This window comes from Brassica napus, chromosome C7 (genome assembly GCF_020379485.1).
Source record: "Brassica napus cultivar Da-Ae chromosome C7, Da-Ae, whole genome shotgun sequence".
Lineage (NCBI taxonomy): Eukaryota > Viridiplantae > Streptophyta > Magnoliopsida > Brassicales > Brassicaceae > Brassica > Brassica napus.
The window spans coordinates 36,970,615-36,998,545 of record NC_063450.1 but is presented as its reverse complement, the minus strand read 5'-3'; the positions used below and the strand labels follow the sequence as shown (position 1 = coordinate 36,998,545).

At 36.2% G+C, this 27,931-nt stretch overlaps 4 protein-coding genes and 1 pseudogene across 5 annotated transcripts; 2 read left to right on the top strand and 3 right to left on the bottom strand.

Annotated features, from left to right (window-relative positions):
• Positions 1 to 1,890: 1,890 nt before the first annotated feature.
• Positions 1,891 to 3,873, bottom strand: LOC106436420 (proline-rich protein 36-like). Its single transcript, XM_048764220.1, has one exon. It carries the CDS (start codon positions 3,871 to 3,873, stop codon positions 1,891 to 1,893), a length of 1,983 nt encoding a protein of 660 aa, XP_048620177.1.
• Positions 3,874 to 7,986: 4,113 nt separating this feature from the next.
• Positions 7,987 to 10,343, top strand: LOC106407093 (probable serine/threonine-protein kinase PBL3). The gene is made up of 6 exons (XM_013847886.3): positions 7,987 to 8,190; positions 8,431 to 8,768; positions 8,851 to 8,986; positions 9,066 to 9,202; positions 9,277 to 9,400; positions 9,541 to 10,343. The coding sequence occupies exons 1-6, from the start codon at positions 8,121 to 8,123 to the stop codon at positions 10,104 to 10,106; spliced, it is 1,371 nt and encodes a 456-aa protein (XP_013703340.1). The 5' UTR covers positions 7,987 to 8,120; the 3' UTR covers positions 10,107 to 10,343.
• A 100-nt stretch (positions 10,344 to 10,443) lies between these two features.
• LOC106406922 (protein IQ-DOMAIN 29) lies at positions 10,444 to 13,456 on the bottom strand. 2 transcript variants are annotated; one of them, XM_013847668.3, is made up of 7 exons: positions 13,280 to 13,456; positions 12,754 to 12,889; positions 12,413 to 12,676; positions 12,139 to 12,327; positions 11,962 to 12,045; positions 10,808 to 11,882; positions 10,444 to 10,721 (listed from the first exon to the last, which is right to left on the bottom strand). In XM_013847668.3, the coding sequence occupies exons 2-7, from the start codon at positions 12,844 to 12,846 to the stop codon at positions 10,690 to 10,692; spliced, it is 1,737 nt and encodes a 578-aa protein (XP_013703122.1). In that variant the 5' UTR covers positions 12,847 to 12,889; positions 13,280 to 13,456; the 3' UTR covers positions 10,444 to 10,689. The 2 variants fall into 2 exon arrangements, with proteins under 2 accessions (XP_013703122.1, XP_013703123.1); XM_013847669.3 differs by having other exon boundaries at positions 10,811 to 11,882.
• An 8,707-nt stretch (positions 13,457 to 22,163) lies between these two features.
• LOC106410732 (probable LRR receptor-like serine/threonine-protein kinase At2g02780) lies at positions 22,164 to 25,238 on the top strand. Its single transcript, XM_013851316.3, has 7 exons — positions 22,164 to 23,676; positions 23,761 to 23,882; positions 23,964 to 24,210; positions 24,283 to 24,476; positions 24,543 to 24,580; positions 24,658 to 24,772; positions 24,863 to 25,238. The coding sequence occupies exons 1-7, from the start codon at positions 22,419 to 22,421 to the stop codon at positions 25,118 to 25,120; spliced, it is 2,232 nt and encodes a 743-aa protein (XP_013706770.1). The 5' UTR covers positions 22,164 to 22,418; the 3' UTR covers positions 25,121 to 25,238.
• A 60-nt stretch (positions 25,239 to 25,298) lies between these two features.
• Positions 25,299 to 27,023, bottom strand: LOC106410733 (annotated as a pseudogene).
• Between the last annotated feature and the right edge of the window lie 908 nt (positions 27,024 to 27,931).

Below are 27,931 nucleotides of genomic sequence, written 5' to 3'. Positions count from 1 at the left end.
ACACACAACTTCTGAGCCAGTGAATCAGTCGGCTAGGTAGTTGAAGACCCTTCAAGCAGTTGAACAAGAAATCCCAAGACAAAGTGTCAAACGCTTTTGCTATATCAACCTTAATGGTGATGCGCTTCGGACCTGTAGCTTTATGATAGCCATTAACGAGCTCTCCTGCGAGAATTGTATTCTCGAGCAAGAGTCTATCACGCACAAAAGCAGTCTGGTTTGGAAGTATCAGAGCTGGAAGATTAGGTTTGAGTTTCCTGACCAGAAGTCTTGATATCACTTTATAGATGGTGTTGAGGCAGGCTATTGGACGGTAGTCGGTGATCATAGAAGCTCCTTGCCTTTTCGGAATCAGAGAGAGGATGGTGGCGTTTGTGGCAGATGGTAGGAAAGAAGTAGTGAAGAATCCTTTGATAGAAGTTAAAACCTCATGACCCACAGTTTCCCATGCCGCTTTGTAGAACCCTGAGGTGAGACCATCTGGCCCCGGAGCCTTGTTAGGGTTCAACCTAAATAGAATTTTTTGGATCTCTATCTCAGAGGGAATGGAGCACATGGTGATCTGAAGCTCCGAAGCGACACTGAAGGGACATAAGGATTGGAACCATTCCGGAGTAGAGTGAATGTAGGAAGGAGATAAGTAGTCAGGCCCCAAGATACTCTTGAAATGGGTTACTGCGATGAGGCTCATGGCCATGGGGTCGGTGATTAGAGCTCCAGTAGCAAGAAGGAAGGATCTGATAGAGTTGTAGCTGCATCTTGTTTGGAACATCCTGAAGAAGTAAGTAGTGTTAAGGTCTCCTTCTTTAAGCCAATTAACTCTTGATTTCTGCTTGAAATAACTCTCCTCGACTGCCCTTAGGAAATTCCACTTATCAAACATCTCCTTCTCTTTTTCAAAATTGAGAGTGGAAGGCATCTCCAATGCTAGTACCTGCGCATCTAAAAAAACAGTGTTAGCCTCACCAACTCTCCTTTGAATTTGTGAAAAGTTCTCTCTATTTAACTGAATTAAGTCATTCTTAATGTTTTTTTGTTTCCAGTAGAGATCCTTAAGATCCGTTGCTACGCTTCCGGCTTGGCTCCAGGCCTCATATACCACTTGAGTGAAAAGGGGGTGTTTAGTTAGGTAGTTAAAGAACTTGAAAGGTTTAGTTCCGGCTGTGGGCAGGGAGTGGGCTAAGTCAATTAGACAGGGAGAGTGGTCGGAGATTAGGGCAGGCATGAAAATGGCTGAGCTATTTGGGAAGGCTGAGAGCGAGTTGTTGTTTATAAGAAATCTGTCCAGTTTCTTAGCTATAGGAAGGGCAGGACACTTGTTGCTCCAGGTGAAGTAAGGTCCTTGGAATCTCAGATCAAACACTTGAAGTTGAGTTAGACAGTCTTGAAACTCAATCATAGACGCATCAAATGAGTTTACATGAGGCAGAGAATGCTCTGAATGATGCAGTATCTGATTGAAGTCTCCTCCTATCATCCAAGGGAGATTGTCAAGGGACAAGCTTTGATGTATCCGAAGTAGATCAACCCACAAGTCAATACGTTCCTCCCTCGTGTTTAAGGCGTACACAGAAGAGTACACAAAGGGCGGAGCATTTGGCAAGGCAACTTCACAAGTCAACATTTGGCGAGATTTATGCAAAATCTTGACAACCGCTGGGTGTTTCCAGATAATTATTATCCTGCCATCCTCATCTTCATCATGGTTTGATTCATAGTTCCAGCGAGCACATATAGTAGACATAATCCGAGGAAGGTTTTCTGCTTTTATATGGGTTTCGAGAAGGGCTCCAAAAATGGGTTTTTGGCTATTGAGCCATTGACAAAAAATCCGATGTTTGCCCGGGTCATTAATGCCTCGGACATTCCAAAAAAATAGTTTTGTATACATCAGGAGGATGAAGATGCCTCCCCAACAGGAAGAGAGACAGCAGTGTCCAAAATAGCAAACGAGTTTGAGGTAGAGGTTACGGGAATGGGTGAAGGGTTAGAGGGTAGAGAAATAGGGTTAATGGGAGGTAAAAAAGAGGTTTGATTAGAAGCAGAGTCAATGGTTGAGAAGGGATGGTTTCTTTCTGGCGAAGGAGATAGGTTAATATTAGGATGGGATCGAGATCTTTTAAGAGAAGGTTTCGGACAGTCAGCGGTAAGGCCAAAGGCATGAGGAGCAGTGGGGACAGGAGAAGCAATATTAGGGTGGGGGATGGGGGTTTTGAAAGAGGGATCAGCAGGGAGGGGAAGAGGAGAGGTGGGAGGTAAAATAGGGGGGCTAAAAGGGGAGGGAGGTAAAACTGGGTTTACATCCTCTTGCATTGGTTCAGAAGGCAGAGAGACTTCATCCTGAGGGTCAGAGGATGAAAGGTCAGTATTGGGATGAGCAGCATTTGAGGGAACCTCGTTAGTAGTAGATCGCTTAGTAGTAGGGCCTTTGGGTTTTGATTTTGAGGGAGTAGCAAGAGGCTCCTTTACAGGCTGTTTATTGAGGGAAGGCAGTGGGAGGAGGAGACAGTTTTTAGAGATATGTCCTAGCTCTTTACAGTGCGAGCAAGTGGGGGGAAGCCATGGGTAGGTGACCGTAACTTCAACCACCTCACCACTCTGGCGGACAAACTCAACAACTGGAGGCAAAGGCTTAGTTAAATCGACCACCACTTTGGCGTGAGAGGTGACAAGACTCACTAAGTTCTTAGTAAAGTCATCAGTTTCCTTAGGATAACCAACAAGACCTGCAACCAAGCTTAATCCTTCTTGGTGACGAAGATCCAGCGGTATTCCATGGAGATGAGCCCATATCGGAATGGAATGAAGAGGAGGAGATGAGATGGAGTGAGCAGATGTCCATTGGGCAGTATGAAACATGGAATCTCCCACGTACCATATACACTTCTCCAGGATCTTTTGCCTAAGATAGTCGCTGGGAATACGGACTAACAATGATCTAGTGAGGGGGTTGTTGTGGATTTCAACCCTCTTTCCTTTTCCCCACATGTGATCCAAGACGTTTTGAATCTGTTTGAAAGGTGGAGGTCTGCCATTGAAGTAGCAAACAATGAAGTCTTTGTGAATCTCAGCTCCTTTTTGGAAAACCTCATCAGGAATAAGAACTCTTGGCCTACCAGTCTCAGAAATAGTAGGAGTGGCTAACTTGTGAAGCGATTTGTCTTCAGCTATCCTAATGCGCTCTACCAGATTTTTTGCAGGAACACGATTAGCAGAGCTTGGAGGGTGAAGACTAGGAGGAGGCTCAGCTGGATTCACTGGAGGAAGATGAGGCTGAGAGGACGGCAGAACCTGAGACGACAGTATAGGAGGGTCCTGTGCGGAAGTCTTAGGAGAAGAAAGGGGTACATCATCAGTTGGTGGGTTTAAGGCGGAGTTCAAGCTTGGAACAGTGTGATCTAGGTTGTTCTTAGAAGCAAGGGAGGTGTTAGAGGAAATTGGTGGTGGAGGGGGTCTATAAGTTGAGGTAGAGAAGTTTGAGGCCTTGTTAGTTTGGATAGGAGAGGAGTTTTTAGGTTGAATCACAACGTACTGTTGATGAGCAGTAGTTTTAGATTTAGGGTTTTGAATTTTTTCCATTCCAGCTCTTAGAGGAGCAGCTGAAGACTTAGAACCATTGTTTCTAGTAGATGAAGCAGGGAATTTGACTACTGAAGCCAATTTCTCTGAAGTAGAGGAGATGACAGAGGGAGATTTCTCTGAGACCAGTTTTGAGGTTGAGGAGAAAAGGGGAGGGTAGTGCGAGAGGGGAAAGGAGGAGGAGGTGAGGGGGGGGTCAGGGGGGTCAGGGACAGGCGGGGGCAGGTCACCAGTGGTGAGAAGCGCCGGAGGCAAGGCGGAAGCGCGAGCAGACGAGAGCCAGGGATTCTCCATCTTTTTCACCACTTTAAAATATTAAAAGTTTATTAAAAACAAAGGGGATAAGATACTTTTGTTTAAAGGAAAAGATGATAATATTGTTAATGAATAAAAGAAAGTTGAAAGCATGATAGCAACTACAATATTATGCACTCCTCAAACGTATTTTGTAAAATACGTGAAAGTTCTTTATTTTTTATTCACGATTATCATAACGGATGGCTCAATGGATAGATGATTTGGCTGACAAACCATATAAAAAGAAAAGAGACTATGTTGTTTGAAATAAATGGTTAAAACATTACTCCATCCGTTTCATATTGTAATTAGTTTTAGGAAAATATTTTTTTTCAAAATGTAAGTAGTTTTCGTATTTCTAGGTAACTTTTACATTTATTGAATACAGTGTGACCAATCAAATTAAATAGATTTATTTTTTATTGGTTAAATTATATCTAATCTATTTATTATAAAATACTTTTTAAAAACATAATAATTTTCTTAATCTTCGTGCTTTTAGCCAAAACTACTTATATTATGAAACGGAAAAAGTACTATTTAGATGCTTGGTATATAAAATTTAGACCTTCCTAAAGAAATATCAAGTTGCAAAATACATATATTGTATTCAGTAAAAAATAATACATATATTGTAAGTTTGTAACAATCTATTCCTTTTTCACTGCTCATAAAATGCAAGTTGTCACATACGCTTTTCCAACAAGATACTTTAAGAAATTACTTTAAGTTTGCTATATATGAAAACTATTCTAGGTACCATTTTGTATTGCTGCGATTAGTAACGTTTGTATCATTAGTTCTGCCAATTTATAAAACGATTTATAAAACGATTTCAATTGTCAAAGTGTAATATGGACAAAAAGTTTGCTCTTGTATGTGTCGGTCCGACGTAATGTGAATAGATCTACAAGGAATGTGTTGGGTCAATGCATGGAATAAAGTTCTTATAACTACAATTTGTGATTAAAATATTACAAAAGCGTGTAAACTACCTCTTTTTCGTTAAACACTAGTCTAAACTTGCTGTCGCCAATAGTATGAATTTAATAAAACTTTTGGTTTATCTAGATAATCATTCGAATCTTTTACCACATTCAATAATATTACACATACCTTTACTCTCTCTTTACAGTTAAACATACTTTAGACTTGTCATGTAATTTGTTATTCTAAGTTTACCAAAAAAACTCTTATACTTAAAAATTTCATTTTCTTATTTTTCCATCTTTCTCCACCACCGCAAGATCGCATCTTATCAACGACTTCATCGTCCAGCACTCAAGCTCCACCAGAAACCCTCACTCCTCCGACACTCATGGCTGAAGACGATGGTTATAGTGATGGTTCCGAGTCTAATTTTTCGAGTAGCCATAACCAGCAGAAGCGTGAAACTCACTGTAAGAATGATGTGAGGTTCCTGAGGAATACCACTTGTATGGGCGGGTCAAGTGAACGGCATGAGGTTCTGGAAACTGGAAGAAGGTGCGATATTGGCAGCTAATTACAGCGAGGAGACTATTCTGCCCTGCTCATTGATTTGGGAGATTGTGGTTGATCAATAAAAACAAATCCGTCGCAAGAATCATATAAAAATCATCAAGACCATGATGGATGATCGACGATCCATCATCGTTCTCATAGCAAGTATCCACACTATCTAAAGCCTAAAGGACACAATAAAGTCCACACTTTTGAAGATCTAAACACAATTCAGACTTTCAAAGAATGAAGCTTTAAAGATTGTTACATTAAACACTTACCACAATTTACAAAACTTCATAAAGATGCATACCTGGAGGAATAAAAAGATATAATTTGCAGAATATATGTAACCAATAAGATGCAACTTCTCACTCAGCTTTCTGGTGTGTCCCAGAAGAGTACGACATCAAACCATATTCGTCGCTCTGAACTTCACTGGAGAACGATCCTGCACCACCAAGTACTTGGCCAATACAAAAATTCAATCTTAAGGATATCAAAACAGGTCTAAGAACAAACAATCCCAAACCACTACAGATAGATTTGGATGAAGAAGAAGAGAAGAAGAAACCATTTGTGTCGAGGAGAAGAGGGATACATAGCGTCGCATTGAATGAGACTCTGGCTTGATGTGCGTCTATGGAGTTAAAAAGAGGGATGCATAGCGTGGAGAAGCTCAATTAATCGGACCGTTTCAGATAGCGTAGAGAAGCTAAGGCATCACCGCCGTCGATCGAATGGGAGAGACGATATACATGATCGAATGGGAGAGACGATATACATCTCCGCGTTTCATTAGAATTAGCGTTACTCACTATTACATCTTATCGGGCCGCAAAAATATATCAAATCCCATCAAACGGATTTAAATGAAACAACGTGTTTTGCTTTCCTTGACACGTGTCGGCTCGAGAGAGCTCGACTTATCTACGTGGCAGACGACGTGGCTCAAGAAGAAAAGAATAAACTCTATTTTATAATAAACATAAAATAGATACGGCACCGTTTCATGAGTCAATTACTATTTTTCTCACCATGTGTTTAGGGGCTGGCCAGAGCAACAATGTTTTGTGGAGTGACTACGAGGATGGAAAGACCCCTACCAACAGTTTGGCTCTATGGATTTAGTAGTAGCTAGTGAACACAGCTTCAAGCTGGTATCTGTTTAGATTGACCACTGACCACAACTATGCTTACAGCGGTGGTGGTGTCCATGATGACTCGGTCAGCGGCAGCTGCTCTAATCTGTCATAGTTTCTCACTGGCAGTTGCAGCTTTAACTCCACCAAACGCAATTCCCGCAGCCACAAAGACTATGACCACATATTCGATGACCAAAACAAACCTACCCACACAATTCTCTTTAAGGATAATGTCTATGGGTCCGGTGACGATGACTCAAGATCCGTAACGGCGGAGGTTTTTGACATGTCAGATGAAGTAAATGTAAAAAAAATCTAAAGAAAAAAGGAAAAAAGGTAAACTTGATAATTTGGATGAAATCGACGGTAAAAGGAACGAGGAGTTAAGATGACTGGAATTTGAAGAAGAGAGAGATGAGAAGAGAAATTGAATACACATGAAAAAAACAAAGATGGTGGAAATAGACGACCATGAAACCACCGGACTTGATTACTTCCTCTCTTCTATATCTCATATTTATTTTTATTTTTAACAAAGATATTTCGAGAGCAGAAAATCCAAAAGGTAGACATAAAGTACTTCTCCAGCAGAAAGTACGTTAAAGACCAAACAAAAAGTAATTCATAATGTAGGATGATCTCTAATATCATTCTAGATTTGATGCATTTTATAGGAGTTTTGCTTTGGCTTAAAGTTTAAAAAGTAAAGTTGAGACTTTATCTGACGTAAGCAGATTAGTAACCACTTTCACCAAACTATCCCTTCTCGAGACCCTGCAGGCTGCAGTTGCATAACAATTGAGATACGTGGAACATAAGGGTATTATTGTCTTTTACGAGAAAAGCCAAGGGACCAAGTCACCACGGACAAAGCAGAGAAGGGTAGAATCGTAGTTTCGGATAAAGCCCACCACCACCACCTTGACTTTTGATTTTTGAAATGTTCTCTCGTAATTTCACGTTCCTTCTTCTATACTTCTGATATTTTTGTTTTCTCCGTAGAATCTTCCTTTTTTATTTTCACAAAAAAAAAATATCAAAAAGTATTACCCCTTGCGGGCTAGGCGCTAGTCGGACGGTCGGGTTGAGCCTAGCGCCTAAAAAAAAATCAGGGATTAATCGGAAATTATGCGGGGCAGAATTTTTAGATTGTTTACTATGTTATAAAACAAGTTAATCTTTAATTGTGTATAACATTAATACATTTTCATGTTTAAGATTGTATAAAACACACAAATAGAATATATAAACTTAATATAGTGTAATTTTCATCAAAATTTTGAATATAAATGATATTGATAAAATTTTAGATCAGACAAATAAATAAAAATATTATTAAAAATAAAAATAAAAAAAAAACAGATTAGGCGGCTAGGCGGTCATTTAGGCGGTTTAGACGGAGAAAATCGGATATCCGATTTTTAAAACCGATTTGGCATAAATAGTGGCCGATTTTTAGATTGCTCAGCGTCGCAATCAATAAGGAAAGAGATAGAGAAAGAGAATAATAAGAAGAATCTCGTTGGCTTCCATCTTCAGATGTTCTTGTGAATCTGTTCGTTCGTTCTCTGGAGAAAAAAAAAAAAAAAAAAAAGAGAGAGGCTTTATCTTAGCAAAATGGGTAATTGTTTGGATTCATCAGCTAAAGTGGATAGTAGCAGCCGCCACAGTCCTCATGCTAATTCTGGTTAGTCTCCTCTCCTTGCTTTCTCTTCCTTTACCCAGTTTTGTTGCTTGCTTAAGACTTAAGACCTCTCCATAACCTTTTTAAGCTTCTGTTTTGTCTGATGATCTTCAAAGATCAATCCTTTTGAATTACCCATCTCTGCAGGTGTCTGATTTCAAAGATTCTAGATATCTCTTTGAGATTAAATGTTGGAACAAGTTGATTTATTTTGATATTGTCTTTTGGCTCTAATGTATGTAGGTTCATCGGGTTCAAGACCTTCTAGCAAGACGAGCCGTTCCACAGTTCCTTCAAGCTTAAGCATCAATTCCTACACTAGCGTAGAGTCTTTGCCTACACCAAGAACCGAAGGAGAGATATTATCATCGCCCAATCTCAAAGCTTTCACCTTTCACGAGCTCAAGAGCGCTACTAGGAATTTCCGACCTGATAGTCTTCTAGGCGAAGGAGGTTTTGGTTATGTCTTCAAAGGCTGGCTTGATCGTACGACTCTTACCGCTTCCAAACCTGGTTCTGGTATCGTTGTCGCTGTTAAGAAGCTTAAAACCGAAGGCTTTCAAGGTCATAAGGAGTGGCTGGTACGTTCTTTGTTCACCTCTCCTTCTTGTAAATCATAAAAGTTGTTTGCTGACATGTTTTCTTTTTTGTTTTTGGTTTCAGACTGAAGTGAACTATCTTGGTCAGCTTAGTCATCCAAATCTCGTCAAGCTAGTTGGGTATTGTGTAGAAGGTGAAGACCGGTTGTTGGTGTATGAGTTCATGCCAAAAGGAAGCTTGGAGAATCATCTTTTTAGACGTATGTAAAGCCTCAGCAAAGTCTTGTTCATAACCATGTTTTGTAATCCCTGTTAAATGATTTTCCTTTGCTCTTGCAGGTGGTGCGCAGCCACTAACATGGGCTATAAGGATGAAAGTTGCCATAGGAGCAGCCAAGGGGCTTACTTTTCTTCATGACCCTAAATCGCAAGTGATATACAGAGACTTTAAAGCTGCCAACATTCTACTCGACGCTGTAAGCAAACTCTCTTCAACCCCACAGTTCAGGATGTCACTTCGTTTCTAACTAAAAAACTTCTTTATTCACAGGAGTTCAATGCTAAGCTTTCAGACTTCGGTTTAGCTAAAGCAGGTCCTACTGGTGATAGGACACATGTGTCCACGCAAGTGGTTGGTACTCACGGTTACGCAGCCCCCGAATATGTAGCCACAGGTGAGGAACTTTGGCCTTATCTTTATATCCTAAATAGCTTTAACTTATAAAGCTATTTAGCCCTTTACTTATGCAGCTCATAGTTTGATACAGTTTACTTCCTAAAACTCTTAAGCTCACATCTGAGTTTTCATGTACAGGGCGGTTAACTGCTAAGAGTGATGTCTACAGTTTTGGTGTGGTGCTACTGGAATTACTGTCAGGACGAAGAGCAGTGGACAAATCTAAAGTAGGAGTGGAGCAGAGTCTAGTGGATTGGGCAACACCTTATCTTGGCGACAGGAGAAAGCTCTTCCGGATAATGGACACGAGGTTAGGAGGTCAGTATCCTCAGAAAGGAGCATACGTAGCTGCTAGTCTTGCATTGCAATGCTTAAACCCTGACGCAAAACTCAGACCGAAAATGTCAGAAGTTTTGGCCAAGTTGGATCAGCTTGAATCAACAACAACTAATAAACCTGGAACTGGTACAAGACAAGGTCTGATTGATTCTCCGAGAGGTAGCAATGGAACCAGACAAGGTCTGATTGATTCTCCGAGAGGTAGCAATGGAACCAGACAATGTCAGGTTGATTCTCCGAGAGGTAGTAACGGATCTGTTGTACAGAAATCTCCGAGGAGGTATAGTTATGATCGGCCTCTCTTGCACATAACTCCTGTTGCTTCTCCTTTGCCTTCTCACAATCAATCTCCTCGTGTAAGATAGTATCACTGTATTATATGTTACACTAATGCATATGTATGTGCACGCTACAATGGATTTGGTGTTATTCTTTTTTTTTTTTTTGGCATAAGCATTTTGAAATAGTTTTATGTTGTAAAGCATGCTGCTCAGTGTGTGTAAATTAATGTTTTTCTCTTTAGGTGAGCACTATGTGATCTGTTTTCAGGTTTTGGTTTTGAACTTTTTTATCTTGAGTTATGATTACAAGACTTTGGTTCAGTTCCATTTCACTTTATATATCTTTGTTTTACAGAGAACTAATAAAGCAAAATTCATGAATAAACTAAACTGTAAATGATTAAGGAGAACTGGAGAAGCATTATAAGAACTACTATTTACTAAAAACCCTATTTGTTTGTGAAAAGTGAAAACAAAGCATCCTGACTGTAAAACTTAAGAGAACATGTCAAAGACTCGGGCACACCAAAGCAAAGTAAAACACACTGAAAACATACAGAAACAAAACAGTTAAAATGATTAAAAAGGTTTCAGAGCTTTGTCCAACAGTGTAAGATGATCAGAGGATGACTCTCTGGATTGCTCTCTCCATTGCCTCAAAACGAATTCACCGTTTCCATTCAACTTTCGTCGATTTATCTGAGATAAACATGAACAGAATGAGGTTAAAAGACAAAAAAAAAACAAATCAGAGTAAAGGTTGAAACTTTCAAGAGGCTTCTTACCACCACCAATGTCCTTGGAAGAAGAAAAAGATCTGTCACTGTTAATTGATCCTTTCGCTGAAGCTATGAGAAGTCTGTGAACTCTTGGAGACATTGCACTCAGCTTATCATTATTGGCTATATGAGGCAGAGAGTGGCGCCTAGTTGTCCCGTTTTTCTCTGGCTTCTCTTGACCACCAATCCTTGGAGACCCTTGTCCTCCTCTCACTCTTGCCTTTGCAGATGCAGTTGGAGCCATGTAGCTTGGGATCTTTCTCCCGCTATGTGTAGTAAGCCCATCGTCTTGCTGTTGACTTTCATCAATCTTTGCAGGCAGCGAAGCTCTTCTATCGCTTGGCTTTGTGTCTTCAGACACAACATTTCCATTCTCAGAGGTAATAATCAGAACGTCTGGCTCTTGGATCTCTTCTTCAGCTTTGTCATCTCTCTCTCCGGTTTTGAGTTCATCTTTCTCGAGATCAGTCTCTTTGGAAACTGTTTCAGGGCTATCTTTCACCTTTTCTTCTTCTTCCTCAGGAGTGTCGACTACAGAAGCTGAAGCCTTGTCACCAGGCAATTCTTTCGGCACTGAATCTACAATCTCTTTCTTCTTCTTCTCAGCGGATTTGCGTGTATGTTTCTCCACCCCATTAGAAAGTGGAGCCTTTTTGAGACTAGGTCTCGGCTTCTCATCTTTAACCTCCAGTGAAGACCCTTCTTTTATGGCGCTAGTGCTTCTTCTCGAACTCTGCTTCGACTTGTTGTCATTCAGCTCCTTACCAAGCGTGGAAGGCTTCCTCACAGTTCGCTTAGGCTTTTCGTTTTCAGCTGTAGAACGGCTACTTGAGCTAGTTCCAGTATTCAAACCACCGGGTGGTTTCTTGATTCCTCTCTTGAGTTTTCCCTTGTCCGCTTCAACTGCTTGAAAGCTTCGCTTCTTTGTCTGAGATTTGGGAACCAGACTCTTAACCACCAGTGGACCAGGAGCCCAGACCTGTAACTGTGTCCAGCGCTCAAGCCACACCTTGGCTGAGTTAGGATCCTCGGGACTATACTGAATCTTCAGAGGCAACGCCGTTGGTGAGGAAACTAGAATCTGAAAAAGTCAGAGAAGAAAATAAGCAAGAGCACGTCAGAGAATCTCATAGCAAAAAAAGATAATATTAGTATATTACCTTATCAATCATGGAGAGCTTTGTGGGATTCTCAAGCCAACTGCATGTGTTGGTTCCTTGTAAAGTCTCAGAACTCTCAGTTTCCTACCAAACAAAAGATTTTAAAAACATTGAAAGCACATTCGAGTAAAGGATATCAAAGTGGAGCTTGTAAACCTAACAGAGATTCAACAATACCGTATTTGTTTTCTGAAGTTGAACCCTAGTTTCTGAAGATCTAGCATTCTTCCCACGAACAAAAGCTTGGAACTTCACAATCCCCCAAATGCACGAGTATGTAGCAACAGCTTGTCTTCTAACCAAGTGACCACGGATGACTGCTTGCAGCTTTATGACACCTTTAAGCTTTTGAAATTCTTCACGAGCCTTCGCGAGTTTGTAAAAAAACAACAGAGTATCAGCAGAATAAGACTCAAAGTCTCAATACTAGAATGTAGAAAAAAGAATTCACCTGGTGAGATCTGACAGCAGCTTGAACCTTTTTAGCAGCTTCTTCAAGCTTGAGTTCTTCAGTGTCATTCCCTGACTCAAGATTCGCATTTGGCTCGTCACCTTCAATGTCTCTACTTGGCTGCTGCTCGGGGACTAGTAGAGTTTGTGTAGCTGCAACTTCTTGTGATGAAGCTACCGGAGTGGGATTCGTAAGTAAGTTTGAGACACGATTGTTATTATCCTTCACCACTTTCGCTGCATGCTCTTCTTTCTTTGCAGATATCTACAATGTTTACAGTCACATATCATATGTTAAGAGAAAAGAAAAAAAAAAAGAATATGTTTTTTCCATGTTCTTACCAGCTTCTCGCTTCCTTTCTCCAAACTAGATTTTGATGACTTCTTCCCAAGAAGAGACTTGATCCATTTACCAGGACTTGGAGTCTTCCCCATTCTTTAATGGCTATAATTAGAAAGTTTCTACAGATATAGCAACCTGCATTTGGTATAAAGCACCACAAGGTAAAGGTCAAAACAAATCTGTTGATGGAAACCCTATAAAGACACACACACACACAAGAAATGAAGCCTAACAGTTGGACACAAGACGAAGACAGACATCGACGGTGCAGTAACTAAAGGGAAAGTAGCAGAGCACGAATCAAAAGATAAGGGCGAGTAAAGGCAAAGTAAAGTGGACAAAGCAGAGATTTTGACGGTACCAAACCAAAACCCATCTCGATTTAACAGAGAAAAGAAGCGGGAAAACGAGGAAAGAGTGAAAACCCAAACACTTTTCGAACATATTTGAGAGATGAAATCGAAGAGTGAGATACGTTGTAAAGCAAAATCAAAAGAGTGAACGAAGATGGAGCTGAAGATGTACCGAATCGTGTCTTCTTGATCTTCTCAATGTTGCCCTTTTTTGGTTCTTTGGCTGGCCTCCTCGCCGGAGCAGCGCCCTAAATAGCAAAAGTGGTTACAGTGAGTGAGAGAATTACACTCACCGTTTTGTAATGTCTGAGAGAGAGAAAGTGGAAAGTGGAGACCGGAGAGAGAAAAGAACGGAGTCGAAACGACAGCGTTGTTTGGATGGGCCTTCGATACTGGGCTGTAGGATGGTATCAGCCTAGTTGCAGTTCATATTTGAATTTACGGAAATAATCTTTACTTTTGATTGTCAACTGTCATTATTGAAGTCGTTAATCAGCTGATTCCTGGCATTAAATGTTTTATTAACTACGTGTTACATTCTTTGTCAACGAGTCTTTTCATTACTCCTATCACTTTAATTCCAGATAATATTGTTAGATGTAACGTAAAGTAAATAAGAAAGTTGGACACCCCAGTTCAAATTTGATGGAATATGTGTTATTTAAAGAAAAATAAAACATTTTCAAAATATTTGAAAACTCGGTGTATCAAACATAAATTTAAGGATATGTTGAAAAAAGTATTAATTAATACTCATTCTATTTCAGAAAGATACATATTTTAGAGAAAAAAAATTATTTCAAAATGATACATTTTTTATATTTTCAATTTACTTTTATATACTAATAATGACTAATTGTAAATTTCATGAAAATTAATTGCATTTGCTGAATTTTTATTAGTTTGAAATTATAGGGAATATATAATCACAGGAAACTATGCATTTCATATTGAAATTTAATATAATATGTTTTATTAATCTGTGTGAAAAAAACTAAAACATGTATCGTTTTGAAGCGGATAGAATATATCGTTGTAAATAATTAGTTGAACTAGGTTAAGTGCAACATTTTTAGTAATGTAAACATACAATCTAAATTTTTATCTATGACATGATATAGTCAAATAGTTTGTACGTCCCGATCATATGGTTAATGAGTTTCTTATGCTTGTTCACTCCAACATTGGGCTTTTTATTTAGTGCGGTAGGCGGTGCATTAATTTTCGAAAATTCAAAAGATTTGTTTATTAATGTCACTAATACGATGTTAAGAATCATTTTTTGATAAATCACTCATCCAACTAAAACGCATCTCTATACTGTTATTTAAGCGGTCAGTTTCTGACATGTCGCACTCACGTTAACTCTTTGGTAGTACGATGATATTCTTAATAAATCAAATATATCTAATTATCATTATTAAATATTTATTTTATATTATTTTATATTTCTTTTTTTTATTTAGGTTTCCTTTTTTTTATTTTTTCAAATAATATGTATAATAATTTTTTTTATAAATTTTAAAAATGAAAATATCTTTTATATATAGTGTAATTAATAATAAGGAAAGTTCACAAAATAATTCTGGTTTTGAAGTAAAGAAATAATCTTCCCTTTCAAAAGGTAATCTTAAACAACATAATACATATTTTAAAATTATTAAGCATTTTATTTAAATCAATTTGTTTCCCAATTTAGTAGAAAATAATTTAAATAACATAAAGTAAGATATCTTTAATGAATAAAATTTAATTTAATATTTCTTTTTTTATATAAGTTCCTTTTTATATTTTTTCAAATAACATATATGATAAAGAAACTATTTATAAAACTTAAAACGAAAATATTTTATACATAATGTGATGTCATAAAAAGGAAAGCTTAGAAAAAATAAACTTGATATTGAAGCAAATAATTAATCTTCCCTTTTAATATTTATCGGTTATGTTTTTATGCAACTTTGTACCTATCATCACTTCATTTTTAAATTTTATTTTTGTAAATTAACATATACAAACTTACTAAGAAATCAAAAAAATATTTACACATATAATATGAAAAACAAATTAATAAAATGAATACAATTAATACAATTTGGTTGAATTAGATTAGAAATAGTTATACTTGAATTTGACGAAATATATGTAACATAATACACCCACAAAATGAGTAACTAGACCAATCCAAAAATTTTATACAAAGTCAAACATTAAATAAAAAATCATATATTTTATTTATAAAATATTTTGTACATATAAATTATGGAACGACTCAACATATTACTAAATAAATATGAAATTCTCAAATAATATTATAAATATATTAACCAACTATTACAATTAAGTATTTTGTATAAATTATATATATATATATATGCATAAAGTGTCAAAAGACTATCATTGTAATATTTATTTAGGTGACTTTGAATCGATCAACACTTTAGTACATTTTTACAATTTAATTCTCAGAACAAAATATATTAAACTATACATAATCTTACAAAAATATATTTACAAATATAAGACAAGAATCAAATTACATGAAATAAAAAAATTAATCAAAATTTTAATCTGTGTAACAAAAATATTTTAATTGAATCGGAAAAATAAATCTGATCTAATATATCCAAATAATAACCAAATAATAAATCAAATAATAACATATTTAAAAAATAAATAAACCATGCATTTTGATTATAATATAAATAACATAATAATTAAAACTTTAAAACAATTGAGTAGAAATGGCCGGGCATACGCGCTAGCAAAAGAAGCAAGAACGAGAAGCTATGTTTTTTCTCATATAGATCAGACTCGGACAGATGGATATGCTCTTCGGAGAATCGGCTCGTCTGTTCTCCACTTGATCTAGTTTAGATGGGTAGACAAACAAAAAAAAATATTAATAAGATTGTTATAATATATTTACTTTATAAATATTTATACCCTTACATGGGGAAATCAACTCGTTTAATTTTAATTATGGAGTTTTTTCTAAATGTATTATACATGGGGAAATCAACTCGTTTAATTTTAATTCTGGAGTTTTTTCTAAATGTATTATCGGAAAAATTAAATAGACTTTAGTGACATAACCCAATCAATTTTTAATTCTTTCCATGTAATATAAACCGCAATGTTATTTAAGATGGAACTAGAGCTGGACCCGCCCGACCGGGCGAGTGTTTTTTTTGTTTACGTAATGTAACAAAAAATTTTATACACAATTATATAATCTATAAAAATTATAACAAAATGGTGACAAAAATACATCACATAATACATATATTGCTGTTATATAATTCCACTAATAGTAAAAGTAAAATGATTTATATAACGGTAGATGTAAATATCACGCGAATATTTGTTTTTATTTGACCGATATCATTTTTATTTACCCGATATCGAGTTGGCTAGTGGTAAAGGAAATGCTAGTAGCCTTTCATTAGTCGGGTTTGATACACGTTGGAAAAAATTATTTACAACATTTGGGTTCCCAGTAAATAAGAAAACCACTTTTTCATTTTTTAGAAGTATACTTTTGTTTACTATAAATAATATAATATTTATTTATTTTTTCACGTATTATGTATTTTTATTATGACATTATGCATAATAATTAAAATATATATTTTTTGTTTATTTTTAGTTTATGTGTGTGTTTTCCATAAACTAAAATATATATGCGAAAATAATATTTGAGATGTTTTGATAAGTTTTTGTCCATAAATAATAATTATACCAACCCGTTATATAAGTAGTCATAATTTTTAATTTCTCAACCCGATATATAAATATTCGTCATCCATTTTCGACACTAAAATATTTATATTATCTACTTTATTAAAATGAGTAATTTGTTAGAATGAGTAATTGCATTTCTTGTATTTATATTATTATCAAATGAATTTTATTTTAACTTATTGACTTTAACATTTTATTATACGTAGGATTTTTATTTTATATGAACTCTTTTTTCTTTTTCTTAGAACATTGTTATTCTTTTGAAACTTTCCCTATTACAATTTTCTAATAAGAAAAATCTTAGGTGTTTTTAATTTTTTTAATAGTAATACTTAAATGTACATGTTATTACCAAATCTAATATTTCAAATCCTTACTAAAGAAAAATAATTTAAGGTAAAATTCAATTGAACATATGTAATATCATAAATAATTTAAAAATAATTTTCTAATAGCATTTTAGTTATATATATATATCTAAAACAATATCGTCAATTAAATAGATTAGTCAAATTAGTTATTTAAAAAGTTTAATTAGGTACAAATTTAGAATTATCAAGTAAAATGGATCTTTTTAAATATGTTCTCATTATTAAGTTTTTATTTCCAAAAACGACATATCCTTTAAAAATTTTAAATAATGTTAATTGATTTCATTAATAATAAAATTTTGAAAAATGTAATAAACATTATTTCATACAGGATAATACCCACAAATTTATGGAAATTTTTTTTCTACTTTACATATTAAGGTTTATAGTATTAATGTGTATTAAGTGTAATATTTATCATGAATTTGTTGTGGAATAGATTTAGGTAAAAAATTAATTTAGACTTCAATGGCATTGTATTGTAATTAAGTTGTAAGTCTTAGGGTTATTTCTTATTTGTACTTCTATTTTAATAAAGTAGATGCGGACGTAAAAATGTTGGGCCTAAATGTGTTTGAAAAGCGGGACTGAAATACGAAGAAGCATAAATAACGGCGTCTATTTATTTATTTATTTGAATTTTTTATAGAGAATTTTTTATATACTAAAAAAGAAACATTGTAATAAATGCGTTCACACTAAATTAGACACATGTCACGTAAATAAGTATTATAATAAATGTGTTCACACTAAAATGGACACATGTCACATGTAGAGAGTTTCTCAGCCAAACTCTACGTAAATATGTTCACACTATGTAATTTACTTTTTGTTAATATAAAACTCACATGCATAGTTCTTTTTACGTTATTTTTACTGTTTACGAATAGAGGTGGACAAATTATTCATAAATTTTGATTCGATTCGTTATTCGTTTTGATTCGAACCGAAAAATCCGGATATTCGTTACTCTACGAAGAAAATCAAATACTAAAATGCAATATCCGTAAAAAAAATAAACACAAATATTAATATTTATAGGAACGGATATTCAATATGATATGATATATGCATATATATATACATATATTTAAATATTTATATATAAGTTATATATTATAGTTTATATAAATTTTACAATATTTTTGTTTTTAACTAATTTCATTTTAAGATTTTTTTTTTCAAGTACTATTTTGAAAAAATGTGAGTTAATATTAATTAACAGTATCTTTATATATTTATCAACCATCTTTATATATTTTTACATACACATACCTATTTTTCATTTTCAATCTATAAATTCGTACGATTTCCTTTCTTACTGTTGCAGAAAGACAAAATGAAGACTTTGGCTAGCTGTGCTTTCCCGTTTAGCAAGTGAAGCTAGGGCCCGTCAACTCCTGCTGCGTATGACCTTCCATCTGGCTGAGAGTAGCATGGTGATGTGCCCCGGTTCGTGGATCAGTCCATTGGAGCCAACCAGCATGGAGATCAGGACGTTCTGAACAATTTGACCGAGGTTCGTTCATCTGACCGTACCGGACACACTGACCTAGCCGTCCCGCGTGCGTCCCGATTGGATCTTCGGCTGGAACCACGACCAGACGACGAATTTCCCCTTACTGAAGCTCGTCTTCCCCGACCAACTCGACATTCTAAGACCCACGGTCGAGCCAGATTTAGCTTGGGTGGTGAAGAAACCGAAGACGGACATGCATTCTCATCCGGCGGACCATCTGGACAGTCCGACAAGCGTTCTTATCTTTACCCCGTGCATCCATCTGGTTCGGATGAACCTGGACATCTTGACTAGTTTTCTCCATTTTCTGTGCCTTGACCATATCTAGTCTTCTCCATTTTCCGTGCCTTGACCAGATCTAATCTTCTCCATTTTTTTGTGCCTTGACCATATCTAGTCTTCTCCATTTTTCGTGCCTTGACTAGATCTAGTCAAATTTGTATTTTCTATGCATTTTTTTCCCACATTTTCTTTAATTGTCTTTGACAACAAAACACTATAAATATGTAGTCCCTTTGATGAATAAAATCAGTTTCAGTTTTGGTTGTTTATTTTCGATTCTTCTTTTTTTCTGAGTGAGAGAGAAAGTTCTTAGCTAGTTCATCGGTTTGAACCGGCTTGTTGATTTGGTGGTCAGCCAATCATCTTTGTGTGTCGTTTGGTGGTTAGCCAACACACTACATTCGTTCTTGGGTGGTTAGCCTTAGATCGTGGGTATATCAAGAGCCATTCCGCAACTCTTGACGATCCTTTCAATCCATCTTAGTTCCAGAAGTGCCGTTTGCCTTCTCGGATCATATCCAACACCCAGCTAAAGTGATCCTCCTATCTTAGGGCGCATCAAGTAATATCAGAGCCACTTTGGCTGGTTTGTTTTCATTTCATCTTTTCATCTTTTCATTTCTCCACGATTTTTTTTTCTTATTTTTTGTTGGATACGGGCTGTTCCTTTACTCCTTTGTGATCGCCAGTCATTTAAAAAAAAATATTGATAAAAAATTTTTTTTTTGGTTTGAATCACTTCTGAAGAGAAATCCAGGGGGAGTGGTGGAAGAAAAACCCTGCTGGCTGAAGAGAAACCCACCCTTAGGACAGTTAAGGCGAATCCATATCAAAAATCTCTTCATCTTTCTTTCACTTTTCTGTTTTCCACAAAAGTTTGTCTTGGGTTTTGATTGCTGAATTTTAACTGTCTATCATCCTTTGAACCAGTGAAAGAACTCTGAGTGACCATCTAAAAATCGTGAGCTAAAAACTTGAGAGTGTGAGGATTTTATTTGCTAACTTTGTTAAGTGTTTTCAGGATGTTTGGACTTCTCAAGAAATCAAAACCACAACAAGACGTTTACTTTCCTTTTAAAACTGTTTTTGAAAAGGAGATCGTGGGTATATCAAGAGTCATTCCGCAACTCTTGACGATCCTTTCAATTCATCTCAGTTCCAGAAGTGCCGTTTGCCTTCTCGGATCATATCCAACACCCAGCTAAAGTGATCCTCCTATCTTTGGGCGCATCACATGGGGTAATTGCCTATCGTTGTTTTTCTGCTCATTGGAAGAGACTAATTGTTTTGATAGGGTGTTCCGTTATTACAACCTTCTTTTTTTATGTCAAAGACTGTTCCCTCGCCAGTGTCATCATTTACAATCCAAGATGAGTCTTCGAAATATCTTATGTGCACATTGACGTGAACACCTTATAACTAAGTATTTACCACAACTGAAATATCTAATTTTTTTAGGTTAAAATATATATTTTTTTAATGCTTCTTTCACTATCAACCAAATTGTAGTAAAATAATTTGTATTAATAATTTTCTTTTCTTTTTTTAACTGTTATCCGTTTAGAAACTATAATATGAAACCATTGGTTCGACTCCACGACTATCTAAGATTCATAACATGAAAACAAACAAATAATAGTACTTTTTTATTATCACAAGAAAAAAAACTAAAAACATCAAACATTTTAACCGAATAAACAAAATAAATATTGATTTAAAATGATAGTTATATTTTAGGAGATTAAAAACCAAAAAATAACTTAAAACCGAACCGATATCCAGATGAAACAGATTAATGTCTTCTTATTAAAAAATAACGAAACTAATAATCACATTCTGCGCAAGGCGCGGGTTATTTCTTAGTTTAATACTCTCTCCGTTTCAATATAGATGATGTTTTAGAAGGTTTGTTTTGTTTCAATTTACATGAAGTTTTGAGATTTTAAGGAAGTTTTGAGATTTTAAGGTTAATTTTAGCTTTATTGGAAATTGTTCAACCAATTAGATTTTACAGTCTTTTTTATAATTGGTTAACTGATTTTAAAATTATATCTTTAAAATATTTTTTTAGAGAAATGTAATTTTCTTAATTTTTGTGCACTATTACAAAATATCAAGTATTATGAAACAGAAGGAGAGGGAGTAGTAAAAGAGTTGGATTTTCTAGGAGAAAAATATACTTTCAACACTGGAAAATATATATAAATGACTGATATTTTACCTTTTTATTTGATACTCCTACTATATAAATGCCTGTTTTAGAAATATTAAATGATATACTTTCGCAGTGACGATTGTTCCAAGGCGGTTGCATGTGCTTCATCGTCTAGAATCCATAAATATTGTACAGTAAAAATTTTCCTAATACTTTCCAATATCAGTAATTCATTATCAAATAACGAAAAACCAGTAGTTTCACTGCATAATCATTAACTAAAGAGAATTTTAATAAACAAAAATAAAATAAAAGAGAAAGTAAATGAACAGTTCATCAAAACAAAAGAACACAGCTCGACATTTGTTAGAATCTCGACACTTTAAAAGAAAAGAACACAAACGTAATGGCTTCGTTTTCAGGAGAACAAGAAACGACATACATTTCTTGATCTCATTCTCACCGAAAGGTGACCAAACATCATCTCTAACCTGTTCAATTATACAGAGGTTTTAATCAAACAAGTGTTATCATACATGTTTTGAACAAAATCACGTGTTGCATTATTAAAAATAAGGGTCCCTTTAAAAAAAACAAAGCACATGATCAATTTGTTTCCAAAAATTCACAAAAGAAAAACTAGTAATGCTCTCAAGTATCCTATGATCTGGTTTGGATTTTAATGCATTTGATTTATTGTCAATTCTTTTGACATTCATAATTACATATACCGGTCAATCAAAACTAGTTATAAAGTAGTATAAACAAGTTGAACTAAATTAAACCAAAAACATTATCTAAATCTGAAGACCTTTGATTACACAATACAATACAGTTTAAAATGTGAACATAAAATTAAATCAAATAAAAATCATAATCCATGTTCTTAAGTGTATTAAAAGTTTGAAAAATAGAATATAAAAAATTATAGTCATGTTCTTCTATGCATTAAAACCAGTCTGTCAAGCGGAGGTTGTGCGATGTGCAGTAATGCACAAACAACCAAACACAAAAATATAAAAAAAAATTACTACTCCAGGCATTAAATGCATCCACTTAATTTTCCCATGAACATCTTAACTCTCTTTTTTGATCCCAAGCTATCCTCAAGTCTCCATCTTCCCACATAGATCTGCCAGTCTCTGTGATCCCAGAAAAAAGAAAGAGGGACAACCTTCAATGAGTTTCTGTTTCTCTAAACCAAAACACATCTCCAAACACTAAAAATTTAACAGAGAAAATGGAAAGTTCCCTCCAAAGCCATGTATTGCCCTTCACTTTCCTTCTTCTTCTTCTCCTTCTTCCACTACTCTCTGAGTCTCAGTTAACTCCAAGTGAATCAAAAACTCTCTTTGATATCCGAAAGCAGCTACAATATCCACATATTCTTCAGTCATGGACCAATACAGCCAACTTCTGCAACCTTCCTTCTTCTCCTTCCTTCAGAATCCTCTGCTCCAAAGGTCACATAACAGAATTAACCATCACAGGAAACAGAACCAGCAAGCTCTCTGGAAGATTTGAAGAGCTCTTCACTCTTCTTACAAAACTCTCGAGCTTAAACACTTTGTCTCTTACCTCCCTCGGTATATCCGGTCCTCTCTCTCCAAAGATCATCACCAAGTTACCACCTTCTCTCCAATCTCTCAACCTCAGCTCTAATTTCATATCCGGGAATATTCCAAAAGAGATTTCCTCTTTGAAGAATCTGAAAAGCCTTGTTTTAACAAACAATCTGCTCAACGGTTTTGTCTTTGATCTCAGAGGGTTGTCTAATCTTCAAGAGCTGGATTTGGGAGGTAATAACCTCGGTCCTGAATTGCCTTCACTCCCAAGTAACCTTATCTCTGTTTCGTTGAGGAACAACTCCTTTAGATCCAAGCTTTCAGAACAGATCAAGAAGATGAACAAGCTTCAAAGTTTAGACCTTTCTTCCAACGAGTTCACCGGATCGATTCCGGAGTTTCTGTTTTCTCTTCCTTCTCTTCAAACTCTCGGTTTGGCTCAGAATATGTTCAGCGGATCGCTTCCAAATTCTACCTGCAGCTCGTCAAAGGTTAGAGCTCTAGACGTTTCTCACAATCTTCTAACAGGAAAGCTTCCGTCTTGCTACTCTTCCAAGAGTTTCAAGAACCAGACAGTGCTCTTTTCGTTCAATTGCTTGTCTTTGAATGGGACTCCTAACGCTAAATATCAGCGTCCGCTTTCTTTCTGTCAAAACCAAGCGAGCAAAGCAATAGCTGTGGAACCTGTCCCAAAGGTTGAAGAGAAAGATTCTGCAAGAAGCAAACTCGGTTTGGTGATTTTGGTAATCATTGGTGTGGTCATCCTTGCAGCAATTTTGGTTGTTTCGGTTTTGATTGTCCTGAGAAGAAGAAGATCAGAATCAGAAGAAGATACTTTTGAAGTGAACAACAACAACAATGATAGACATGCATCTGATAAAGCCTCGGTTTGCAGCAACACAACCACCAGCACTAAGTCATTACCAGATTCAAGTAAACAAAGACTATTACTATTACTTTATTGATTCAGTTTTTTTTTCTCTTGCAAAACAATTAAAAAGAATTTTACGAACGTAGGACGTGTACCGCAGACAATGAGATCTGCAGTGATTGGTCTGGCACCGTACCACATTTTCTCCTTGGAGGAACTGGAAGAAGCGACTAACGACTTTGATGCAGCAAGTCTTCTCTGCGAGCAGGTAAAAACAACAACAAACATAACATGAAACTACGTAATATAAAGTCTTGATTGGTTGATATATTTTGGTATATTACAACAGTTGTACAGAGGTTGTCTCAGAGAAGGCATAGCAGTGACAGTGAGATGTATCAAGCTGAAACAGAAGAGTTTACCACAGAGCTTAGCCCAGCAGATGGAAGTTTTATCAAAGCTAAGGCATATGCATTTGGTTAGCGTTCTTGGACATTGCATTGCGAGTAACCAAGGCCATAATCAACACGCTGGACACACCATCTTCATTGTCCAAGAGTATATCTCAAACGGGTCGTTGAAGGACTTTCTCACAGGTAAAACCTGAAAAAGACAAAAAAAAAACACATTTAGTTTTCAGTAGTTCATATGGGGAATGTTTGAATCAGATTGTAGGAAGAAAGAGGTGCTGCAATGGCCTCAGAGAATGGCGATAGCAATAGGAGTCGCTAGAGGGATACAGTTCTTGCACATGGGAGTAGCACCAGGAATCTTTGGGAACAATTTGGATATAGAAAATATTCTGCTTGATGGAACACTCACTGTAAAAATCAGTGGCTACACTATTCCTTTACCATCCAAGGTATAAGCATAATTTTCATTCTTTCTTTTTTTAATTCAATCTAAGAAAATTTTCTGGCATTTGTAGGTTGGAGCAGAGAGCAATCAAGTCAAAACTCCACGGAGGTATATATCTCTTTAAGATATGATAAGATGTGTTTTCTTGTATCAAATTCTGAAACTTGTTATGGAATTGTGTGCAGTAATGAGGATGGAGAGAAAGAAGATGTGTACCAGTTTGGAGTGATACTACTTCAGATCATCACAGGGAAGGTAGTAGCTGCAGGCTCTTCAGAGATGGGAAGTTTGAAGCTTCAGGTCTGTTCATGTTTCAAATTCTCAATTAAAAACTTTTTTCATATTTGTTAATCTACAAAATTTGGAACCCTCTTTCGTTATATCTTGCAGCTGGAGAATGGTTTGAGAGGTGAACCATCAGTATTGAGCAGCTTAGCAGATCCATCTGTTAGAGGATCATATGCTTATGAGTCGTTGAGGACAACCGTGGAATTTGCTATCAACTGTCTTTGTGAGGATCAGAGCAAGCGACCATCTATTGAAGATGTTGTATGGAATCTGCAATATACAATTCAAGTGCAACAAGGATGGACAAACAGTGGGAATCATGAAGCAACCATGAAGGCAATATATGAACGAAAACACTGATCATAGAGAGAGAGAAACTTGTAGAAACAATAATGTAAGATGAATGTAGAGTCAAGAGTCAATAAGTCAATATGTAGTCTCATGGATTACAATATTACATGAACTATCTTACACTGAAGATTCCAAGCTAACTTAGTAACCTGTTGTTTTAAACAAAGCAAAAGAAGATCTCTGAGAATGATCAAATTGAAATAGATATGATAATCAGGTAGAGATGAATGTGGTTGAGATAATACATGGAAATACATAGAAACATCAAAAGCAACAATCACAGAGTTTGAAAAACACACGGAAGACAGGAAATTGTAAGAGCTAGTGGAACCAAATGTTTTTGAAGACAAATGCTACAACATATTATTACTAGTCTGCAGTCCAGCTCGGTTCCACAACCTCACGGACTCTTCTGTTATACTCGCGTTTGCTTTCACTGAACATTCGTGCAGCTTCGGAATTCGCAGGAGAGTTGGGATTAGGATCACAGAGCAATGACTGTGGTTTAAAAAAGAAAAAAGAGAGATAGTTAAGCTAATATGATCATATCAAGAACACCAAAACTTTAAAATGGGATCGAATGTAAAAGGACAACCGAGGAAGAAGAGGAACAACAATCATCAACTGTTTTGCTTTTCTAGAACCAGGACATGAGAAGGATTTCAATATGAACATTTCTATATATATATATATATATACCTGAATGGAGGTAAGGATAGCAGCGACATCATATATAGGACTCCACTGGTTTTGGAGGATGTCCAAGCATATACTCCCATCAGCATAAACTGCACGACAACGAACAAGTGTCAGTTTCGTGAATAAGAAAAGCAGGTGATGTTGTTATCTTTAAACTTACTGTTTGGATGGAACATCCGAGAAACAAACCGAACTGTAGGTGGTTTTGTTTGGATAATCTTCAGAAAACTGCAGTGAGAGTTTGAAAGTACCTGACAAGATCATACAAGATAGAGAAAGTAAGAAGAGATAACAAAAGATCAATCAAGATACGTTGATCACAATTAGAAAACATTACCTCCATCCCATGGGGTATCATCAGGCCTGCAAATCCCCAAACAGAAGGAGACGACGTAATTAGTACAGTGAAAAAAAAAGGGTTGTAATGTATTTTCACTTGTTTGATTGATTACCCGAAAATAACAGCGTTCCAGAGCATGATGTTGTTGTCTTGGGGAGCACCGCTGATTCCAGCAGGTGGGTCTTGCTGCAACCTCTTGAAGTCCCTCATCAGTCTCTTCCTAGCTGGAGTCGACATCCTTCTCTTTAACTCTATCAAATTCCAGTAAGCAACACAAGATTAACCAAGAGAGAGAGCGGATCACAAGAACCTAGTAAAAATTCAGGACTTTCAATGTGTTCTTAAATTGTAGTTGCAATCAGCTTCAACAGCAGACCTCACGTTTCTGGTAACCCTTAACCATTTCCCTAAGTGTAGCCTGGTTTTGTCATATATTTGAAATCTACCAACGTTTATATAACCTATGATCATAAAGCTACCTAGCTTAGAAGCACTTTTTTTTTTTTTTTTTTGAACACCAGCTTGGAAGCACATCAACAAATCAAATCCGCAGAGTAATCTCGCTCTTAGGACCGGATCAATTCAGCCAAAAAAAAAAAAAAAAAGAAACAGCGAAACATTGAAAAGCATAAAAGTAAAAAACTTCGGATCCACCAACGAAGCATCGCGGGAAAGAGATTTCACTGTTTGAGCCAAAAAATAATAAAAAAAAAGGAACGGTGTAGGTCCGTCGTCGTCAAGCAAGCATCTCTCCTCGCCGGTTGGGAATTAAAGGGGAAGATGATGAGAGAAGAGAGTCTCCGGATCGATCCTCGAAATCACCGTTGCGATTGAGAAATGATGAAGTGGACAACCTTCGTATAAACGCAAGCAGTGGTTGCCTTCTAGATATTTGCTCGGAGGATGCAAGCAAGAGAAGCTTAACCGGAATTAGACCGTTAAATCGAACTGTCATAATACCCGATCTGAACCACACCTGAACCAACAATTTTTATATTCTTGTTTTGATGCAACGGAGTAGGCCTGCGATTCCGAACCGAACTGATCGGTTCGATCCGAACTGAACCGAAAACGTCAGATATCGGTTATGATTCGGAAATAAGAGAGAAACCGATCGGTAAATGTTTTCAAATATATCGGTTTTCCCCTCGGTTCGGTTCGTGATAACGGAACAGATAACCGAAATTTTAACCTAACTATATATACCTAACCTTAGTCATCCTTAACCTAAGTGCCGACAAACCTAAAGTCGTAAACGGTTTGCCCTAATCGCCTCTCTTAATCTCTCTTTCTCAAACACGATCTCTGATCAATCCTTGTTTGATTCTCAGACCAGACCAACTTTTCTACTTCCTTACATCATTTGGAGCACAAAGTAGAAGGTTACTTTTCGTATCTGTCTTCTCTTCTTTCTAAGTTTATGTGTAAATCGATTTTAAGGTTTGTGACTTTGTGTGATAATCGAATTGGGATTTTAATTGTTAGGGTTTGTGTGTGTCGCTTAATGACTCAATTATAGTTTATCAATTTATCAGCTTGGGTTAGGAACGATTTCTGTTGATTTTGAACAGAGTTTAGCGAATGGGTTGTCTGAAATAGCGTATGATTTTGTGTTCATTTTGTTTGTTATGTTTGGTTCGTTTTGTATATATATTTGTCTAATCTTAAGTGTTTATTTTCTGATTGTATTTGTAGATGTCAGCTTGTGAAGATAATGGTGACTTCCTCGCAGAAGACGTTGAAGGAGATATAGATCAAGGTGGGGGAAAGAAAAGATCTGC